Source organism: Salvia hispanica, chromosome 1 (assembly GCF_029641045.1).
Source record: "Salvia hispanica isolate PSC_SH4W2 chromosome 1, Shi_PSC_v1, whole genome shotgun sequence".
Classification (NCBI taxonomy): domain Eukaryota; kingdom Viridiplantae; phylum Streptophyta; class Magnoliopsida; order Lamiales; family Lamiaceae; genus Salvia; species Salvia hispanica.
Genome location: NC_142692.1, coordinates 61,917,956 through 61,927,100, shown reverse-complemented (window position 1 = coordinate 61,927,100; position 9,145 = coordinate 61,917,956). Strand labels below are relative to the sequence as shown.

Here is a 9,145-nt window from a genome sequence, read left to right as displayed (position 1 = left end):
ATACGTCCTAAACAAAAAACTTCTGCATTGGTCTCTCTATCTTCTCTAGCCTGAAGATGCTCACTTTTCCATCCTTTCATTAATGGAAATGTGGGAGGAACAGAACGCTTGTCTTGTGTAACTCTGTCTAAGTAACAGAGTTGCATACGTTAAAAAATGCATGTCAATTACTAGTGTGTAGTGTCAACTCAATACACAAGCCACTTAAATAACTAATACAACTTATGTCAACTATAGTACAAGCTATATCAACTACACATACAACTCAATGTAATCATGTTAACGGTTAATAATCTGTAATACAAAATGTAAAACATACCATAAGGAAGGGAAGTGGTCCTGCAAAGGCGTTCTTCTCTGTCTTCGACCAATTTCTCATTGCAAACTTGAGCACAAACATTGTATATGATTAACAGTTGATATTTCTCACGTTATCCAGATCATCAATTATCCCTCCAGTCTTAGAATTTATCATTCCACATGTTGATTGCTCAATCAATGCTGATTCTAATAGGACCAAGAACATTCTCTTTAACTGTGTTCCTCCTTGAAGATCTGCTAACATAAGTTGTTCAACAGCTTTATGGTTCACGTTTTTTGGTTTCGTATTACATTGTTCTGCTATCTCCCTCATGAAAGGTGCATTACTTTTTCCACTTATCTCTGGAGTAAGTAATGTCACCCCTTGGAAATCTGTATACAAGCTCCACATCCTTTTCAGTGATATGAATTTTTTTTCTCATTATAAAGTTTTATCTTGCACTTTTTTTCATCAAAACCTTTTAATAATGAGAATGCTAACCTACTAGGAATGTAATCAATGTTGAAATGTAGGACACTCTCAAAACCCAACTCCTTCACAACATTAATCTGTTCCTAATTCAGTTTGCTTATTGTATCAACAAAAAACAACGGCTTCCTTTTCACTAGAAGCCTTTGAGATAAATTTTCAGCAATCTCAATCAGTTTTTCATCCTTTACCCTTTTCTTTTGTTTTTTTTTCAATAATCATTAACTCTTTCGGAGATAGTGAAGTACTCATTTTTCGCTTTGATATTTTTCTGTTATTGGTTTAAAATCAAACATAATAAATCTATATCAATTATACACAATATCATGACAATAACAAGTATACTTTGTTGACAGCAAGTGCATGTATATTACTAAAATTACGTCAATAGATATACCAAGCACAATTAACAGAAGTTCAGACATTAAGTATACTCTGTCATGAACAGGTATATCCCATATATAGCAAGAACAATTATCTTATTACTATTATGTTAATAGTTAAAGTTTATAATACTGACATACCCTGTTGATTATCTTATAAAGTTCATGGCAAGCATACCATGTTCACATAAATATGACTATGTCAACAACTATTCAAACAAACACACAATATGTCAATAGCAATTGATATACTACTACAACCATACATATGTTTTCTACAGCCATCCTAACAGCCATTCAAATAAGCATACACTATGTCAAACAAGCATATACTATGTCAATATAATTATGTCAACACCTATTCAAACAAGCATACACTATGTCAATAGCTATTGACATACTACTACAGCCATACATATGTTTTCTACAACCATCCTAACAGCCATTCAAACAAGCATACACTTTGTCAAACAAGCATACACTATGTCAATATAATTATGTCAACAATCATTCAAACAATCGTACACTATGTCAATAGTATATTATTATAGCTACGTCAATAGCGATAAGTTTAAAATGTCAATAATCTTAAAAATTTAAACAAATCCTTAACTGGAAGGTGATGCTTGTCCTCTTCCGTTTTTTCCAGAAGCATTGTTCCTTTCCATCTCTTCTGATTCTACCATCGCTAATCAACAAAAAAAAATCAGCAGAAATTGATTTCATAAGAAAACGAATCCAGATGTGTTGTAATACACTAAAATCGAAGCAATATACTTAAAATTTGAATCAATTTCTTAACCTGAAGAAGTCGCTTCAACGACCGCCGATTTGGAATGCCTTTTTCTGGATGCAATCGCCGCTTCAGCTTCAACTATTTCTTCGATCCTCATTTTTCGAAATTAATTGATGTAGAAAACTGACCGAAATCTAAGATTAGGAGATGAATCGCGACGAAGAGGAGAGAAGATGCAAAATTGTATTTAGAATCGCGATGAATCGCGACAGAAACTTGGGAGAGAACTTTGAGAAACCGTTCGAGAGTTTTACAGAGTATTTAGAATATAGTTTAAACATTTTAGAACTGAAATGACAAAAATACCCCCTGTTGACATAAACTACAGGCTGTTGACATCGCGCGAATGAGTGGCTGTGGTTGCATCTCAATTCTCAATTAGGCCCAAAAATCTCAACCTAACAAGACCCTATATATATATATATATATATATATATATATATATATATTATGCTAAAAATAAGTTTTTTTTATAGAATAATAGATGAACTTTATCTCTTCTTATGCTTCATAAAATAACTAATAATGTAATAATATATTTTTATAATTAATTATAAAAATGTACAAAATTATATTTATCATCCACATAATTTTTGTTATATTTATTATGCATTAAATCTATAAGGTTTGATATTTTTAAGATATATTACTAATTGTATTTTATCATTCTCTAGATTCTAATATATATGTATAATATTTATTGAATTATATACATTATATTGCTACAATATTATGGTTTAATTAGTGGTTCAGCCGATGTAACCAACCAATAACTTTCTCAGTTTACTTACCAATCTGAATTTTACATTAATAATATGACCTCAAAACTGTACAACACTAGTTGTTTATGAAGCATATACTTATATGCCAATCATTTATAAATAATCCTCCGTTTAGTTTAAAAGAGGCACTTATTAATTTTTCATTCATCACAAAATATTTTGTGATGAATAACCAAAGCCTGTTTTTTTCATATTGCACTATATGTATTTTCCGAACAGAAAATTTGAATTGAAAATTCATTGTTAAATGGGAGAGCGCGTTGTTTAACCTTACTAAAATCACCATTGATTACCTCACAGCAAGAGAGTGGCGACTACCTTGCAACTCACGCCGTTTACTCACTGTTAGTTATTTCTTTCTTTTTTTTCTCTCACAGGTAGGGATGTCAATGTAGCCCGCAACCCGTGGACTAGTCCGAATAGCCTGCTAAATTTATAGGATTAGGGTCGGAAATTTCTAGCCCGATAAAAATAAAACCCGATAAGCCCGCAACCCATTAGGGCCAGACCCGAAAACCCAATGGGCTGGCCCGATAAGCCGGTAAAATTTATATTTTTCAATTTTTTACTCCTAATTCGGCACTTCGTTGATTAATTTTATGACATAGATAACTAAAAAAAGATAACTTTCAATTTTATGGTAAATATATAAATTATATATTGAATTTTTATTAATATAATAACTGTTAAATAAATTAATCTCACTAAAAGAATATTAAAATTTTTAACATGTATTAAAATTTCACGAAATATCACAAATAATAGTATTTTATAATTGAGTTTAAGCATATATATCAAATTTATTATAATTAAATATTTTATATTTTATAAATATAACTAATTTTCATCATGATTTATTGGATTTATCGAGCCTTAACCTTATCGGTAGCAACCCGATTAACCGTCGGGCTAGCCGGAAACCTGAGTTTTTAGGGTTAGGGCTGAACTTTTACAACCCGACAAACCCGCACCTGATTGACCCGCAACCCGAATAGGGTTGACCCGAAACCCGATTGGCCGACCCGATTGACATCCCTGCTCACAGGTCAGTCACAGCAAAAGGATTGCGACTACCTTGCAACTCACGCCGTTTACTCGCTCCTATTTTTTATTTAAATTTTTTGGCTAATCTATTGCTAAAATTAAAATAATAGCCGTTTCGTTTTTTCCTCACTTCATCTCCAAATTTTTCCCTTTCCCCATTTTGCAAATGCCGTCACCCTCTCAAACTGCTATTTGCTGTCAAATTTTTCCAAACCCTAGCAAAACTACTCATGTTCGCTACCAAACAAAATTCTGATCCAGTATATACGTTGATTTTGCCGACTTCCTGCTAGCCGTGGCCTAATGAATGACTTTCGCTCTTCATCGTCGTCGTCTTCTTCCTCCTATGACTCCGCCGTCGGACCACCGCAAGCGGTATGGACATGGCTAGATTGTGTGTTGTTTCGGAGCAACTATAAGTTTGGATTTCGCTTTATTGTTGTTTTGAGTTTAATTTTGTCGATTATTTCACTGTGCTTGATCCGGCGACCTGTGTAGGCGTTTATATTTTGGTGAATTTAATCATCTTATTCTTATTTTATTGATTTATGGAGACTTTGTGTGCTTGTTCTGTGTGGATTTTGCTGTGATTGATTTTAAGATGTGCCAGCGATTGTAGACCTTGGCAAGCGGAACAGTTCTCGTAAGAAAAAGTAGATTTGGTTGAATTTATCGGTTTCGGTGCAAATGAAGTTGGGCGGCATTTTTAGAATCTATTAGTTAGTTTTTGGAGATCACTGAATTAGTTTTGTCCTGCATTTCCGGCCGACTCTGCTTTAGATTTCCCCTAGGAAAAACCGCAACGCAGTATAGATCCTTTTGTTAAACTTTTTCTTATTTTATTTTAATAATTTGTGCATAACACGAATTTTCTCTGAATGGATATGATCTTAAAATTAATTTAAGTAGCTAACCAAATGACTGTATTGCTATCTGCAACAAGGATCGTGATGACTGTACCTAGACATATTCGTCTTATTAATTTCTATGTGAATGATCAACATTTGCTTGCAGATATATGAACAAGTGCAGGATGTAACTGTACTCTTTCCCTCCCCAGTTTTTTTTCTTGTTTATGTGGATAACATTATAAATCGGTCTGCAGAATGCCATGGGGAGTCAGTCATCTTCTCAAGGAATCTCCCAAATAGTGTCTCGTTGCTGGCGGGATGTGTTCTGGTTGGTGATATTTATAGCGCATTTGGTTGTGGTAGGTTTTGCTCTCGGGGTTTTTGGGCTAAATAGGTTTAAGCAATTGGATAGGCTAAATATTGATAAATACACAATGGGATTTCTCGAAAATAAGGATGGTTTAACTGAAGACTACTGGCCATTGTATGCCGTGGCTGGTGGAGTTGGTGCAGTTTTGGGGTGGACTTGGTTATTCTTGCTCGGTTCACGTGCCACTCAAATGATGAAGTTCTCTGTGCACATATTGACTACATATCTTGCTGTCATCAGTGTGCTGTGTTTCTGGATCGAGCAGTTCTTCTGGGGTGTTGCATTTGCTATTGGTGCTGCATTGCAGTTCCTGTATGTCATCTCTGTTATTGACAGGTAAGCATTGTGGCCTTGTGGTTAATACCTTAGTGTTTGTTGATTTTTCAATAACTTTAATGGTTAAAAACAAGGGCCCAATATGCTTAGATGCTGTTGCCTGTTGCATTTCCCAGTAATAAGGAAAATCCGTTTCTTTTCTTTAAGTACAAGTACTAATATTAAAGTTTTCCTCTTAATTTGTGTATATTTCTAATGATTTTGTTTTTTTTTGAGCTTTTTAATATTCTGAAACATATCTAGTAAGTGTGTTATCATCTATAGCAAGGATTTAACATTTTATGCATTGTTTGGTTCTGTTTATCTCTTCTCTCCTTCCAGGCTCCCGTTTACCATGCTGGTACTACAAAGAGCAGTACAAATGGTCTGGGACCTTCCTGAGATCACAAGAGTAGCTAGCCTTTTCATGCTAGTAATGCTTTTGTGGCTAGCCCTGTGGTCTTTTGGTGCAGCTGGGGTTGTTGCTTTAGGCATTGGAGATAGTGGTCTCTGGTGGCTTCTTGTGGTGAGCTGGCAAGTTTTTTCTCTATAAGTATTATATATATATGTATATTAGCTTTTCTAGGGTTGTGAACTAGTTAAGCTCTCATTTACTCATCTTATAACATAGTATTGGTCCTACCACATGCACTTACAGGTTCTGTCAGTGAGTTTGTTTTGGACTGGTGCAGTTCTCTGTAATATTGTCCACGTCGTTGTTTCGGGTATGGTTTTTCTTGTTCTTATCCATGGTGGTCGAGAAGCATCATCAATGCCTCCCAAACTAGTTATGAGTTCGTTGCAACATGCTGTCACTACTTCTTTTGGCAGTATATGCTACGGGTCACTTTTTACTGCTGCTATTCGAACCCTACGGTGGGAGGTGAGCACATTTAAACTGTATGTAGTTTCAGTTCGATTGCCTCTTACCATCAATAATTTGGTTAATGAAATTTACAGATCAGAGGATTGCGGTCAAAAATTGGCAACAATGAGTGTCTGCTCTGCTGTGTTGATTTTTTGTTCCATTTAGTAGAGTTTCTGGTTCGCTGGTTCAATAAGTATGCTTATGTCCAGGTACTAACGAGTGCGTGTATGCTAGCAATAACAACTACCTACAGAAGACATTAAATCCTTTTAAGAGTACAATGATTACCCCATATTTGCCTCACTTTTTTTATTACTTGGGGGAATTTGTGAGGATAATATTTACTGGAGTGGAACTTATAGTCCTTAATTTGTAAACTGAGAATACACTTGGATACCTACCTAAACATGGATTTGGCGTCTCATCCAGATTGGTGTTTACGGGAAAAGCTTTAATCACTCAGCGAAAGATGCGTGGGAGTTATTCCAGTCCACCGGTGTGGAGGCACTTATAGCATACGATTGTTCAGGTGCTGTTTTGTTCATGGGCACAGTGTTGGGTGGGCTGATATCAGGAACATGTGCAGCAATCTGGACCAGGATCAAGCATCCCGAGAGGGTGGTTATGGTAGGCTCTACTGCTATGTTGATGGGTATGATCTTGGTAAGGAAGCAGCTTATTTCGTCTTGTGCCATTTGACAATGACAAGCATTGCATTTGGTTTGCCTGCTTACTGGTTTCTTATATATGGTTTGCAGGTTGGACTGGCCATGGTGGTCGTGGAAAGTGCAGTTACATCGATTTATATCTGTTATGCAGAAGATCCATCGTTGATAAGCAGGTGGGATGCAGCATTCTTCGCCCAGATATCGGAAAAACTACATCAACGCCTGCAGCACAGAAGTGCTCGTGCCAGACAAGTATTAGAAAATAGAATAGACCAAATACAGGAAGAAGCAGGACTTGCTTGACTTGATTTTATATGAAATTATACAATGTATATCTAAATATGGCTTCATGTAACTGATCACCGAACTTGTATAAAATGTTGTCACATTATTTCCCTGTTTTCTTAAAATAGCATAGCATAATGGCCCTGTGATATTTTGTGTTCAATTATTCAGGAATGAAAACTAAAAAAGAAAATAATTTCAATAGTCGTCACGAATAGGGGTGGCAAATCGTCCGTGTTGTGTCGTTACACGATAACGACATGACATGAGAACAACAAACATGAACACGACCTGTTAAGAAAACTGATCACCAAAGTTGTATAAAATGTTGTCACATTATATCCCTGTTTTCTTAAAATATCATAGCATAATGGCCCTGTGATATTTGGGTTCAATTATTCAGAAACGAAAACTAAAAATGAAAATAATTTAATAATTGTCACGATTGAATATTATAGTCCGTCCCACAAAAATATGTGCATTCTATTTTTGGAAAGTTACTCCCTATGTCCCCAAAGAATATACTCCCTCCGTCCCACTTAAAATGCAACATTTGGGAAATGGTACAAGATTTTATGTAGTGTTGTTTTGTGAGTTAATGATGAGAGAGTAAAGTAAGAGAGATGAAAAAATAGAGATAGAGTTGTTTCTATTTTAGGAAACGTTTCATTTTTAATGGGACAACCAAAAAAGGAAAACGTTTCATTTTTAATGGGACAGAGGGAGTACACTTTTGGTTCAACACAGATTTTAATACAAAATTAGTAAAGGAATAGAGAGGTACATAGAAAAAGTAAATAAAGTATTGTTAGTGGAGAATAGGTCCCACCTCATTAGAGAGAAAATAGTTCTAAAATTAGAAAGTGCATATTCTTGTAGGACGGACTAAAAAAAATAGTGCATATTCTTGTGGAATGGAGGGAGTATCAATTTAATAATGTAAGTCTCACTATCCACTAACACTACTTTAACTATCATTATCATCTTCTCTCTTACTTTACCATACCATTCTCTTCATTTTTCTTACTTTACAAATTTTGTCTTAATTCCCGTGTCATATCCATTGCCCATATTTTTATGAGACGGAGGGAGTAGCACATGCCTCTACAGCCCTACATATTTGGGGGTGTTCGGTTGCCAAAATTAAATCCCATGATTAAAGATGTATCATGTTTGGTTCATATGATTGAACCCTACAACTTAATCCTAGATGAATAGTCTCATGATAATTAGTCATAGCCTCTCATCTCCAACTAAAATAATCCCACAACTGAATTCTAGATGCATAATCTCACAATACTTAGTCATGACAATTGAACTAAAATAATCCCACAACTGAATTCTAGATGCATAATCTTACAATACTTAGTCATGGCAATTGAACGCCACATTTGTGTTTGTATTAATGATTGTTTCCCAAGGATGGTAGAGGTGCTTCATTTACTCTTGAGAAATAAATTTTAAGATTAGTTATTAAATTGGTATATAATTTATTCCGTGATGTTCTCAAATTGTATCGAACTTGATGGCATGTTTTGCTATATTTGGTGAACGTGGTTGATTTTTCATTGAATATTGTCTCAAATACTCTCGAGATAGTACTCTCTTCGTTCCACAGTAATTCTGTAGTTAAAGTTAATTCATTTTCTGCACGCGTTTAAAAAAAGTAATACTCTCTCCGTCCCCCATCAGGAGTCACATTACCGTTTCTGCACTCGTTTTATAAAAATGATAATAAATAGTTAAAGTGGAGAAATGGTAAAATAAGAGAGAGAATAATGTAGATAAGACTCTTCTTTACATTATTCTCTCTCTTCCTTTACCATTTCTTCACTTTAACTATTTATTATCATTTTTATAAAACGAGTGCAGAAACAGAAGTGTGACTTCTAATGAGGGACGGAGGGAGTAGTAATAAATAGTTTAAGGTGAGAAAAAACAACATAATAGAGAGAATTATGTAGATATACTCCTAAGTACCTTATTTTGTCTC

The 9,145-nt window shown here is 34.8% G+C and overlaps 1 protein-coding gene across 2 annotated transcripts; it reads left to right on the top strand.

Moving 5' to 3' along the window:
* Nucleotides 1-3,918: 3,918 nt before the first annotated feature.
* On the top strand, nt 3,919-7,262 carry LOC125218123 (Plasma-membrane choline transporter family protein). 2 transcript variants are annotated; one of them, XM_048119728.2, is made up of 8 exons: nt 3,919-4,170; nt 4,901-4,974; nt 5,257-5,352; nt 5,674-5,857; nt 5,990-6,214; nt 6,292-6,408; nt 6,629-6,862; nt 6,958-7,262. In XM_048119728.2, the coding sequence occupies exons 1-8, from the start codon at nt 4,099-4,101 to the stop codon at nt 7,168-7,170; spliced, it is 1,215 nt and encodes a 404-aa protein (XP_047975685.1). In that variant the 5' UTR covers nt 3,919-4,098; the 3' UTR covers nt 7,171-7,262. The 2 variants fall into 2 exon arrangements, with proteins under 2 accessions (XP_047975685.1, XP_047975683.1); XM_048119726.2 differs by having other exon boundaries at nt 4,901-5,352.
* Nucleotides 7,263-9,145: the final 1,883 nt, after the last annotated feature.

What these genes read in the sequence shown, in the direction of transcription:
- LOC125218123 (XM_048119726.2), top strand. Translation starts at nt 4,099, where the DNA reads ATGAATGACTTTCGCTCTTCATCGTCGTCGTCTTCTTCCTCCTATGAC. An exon ending in CCGTCGGACCACCGCAAGCG is followed by an intron (nt 4,171 to 4,900) that starts GTATGGACATGG and finishes ATCGGTCTGCAG; the next exon opens with AATGCCATGGGGAGTCAGTC. An exon ending in TGTTGATGGGTATGATCTTG is followed by an intron (nt 6,863 to 6,957) that starts GTAAGGAAGCAG and finishes TATGGTTTGCAG; the next exon opens with GTTGGACTGGCCATGGTGGT.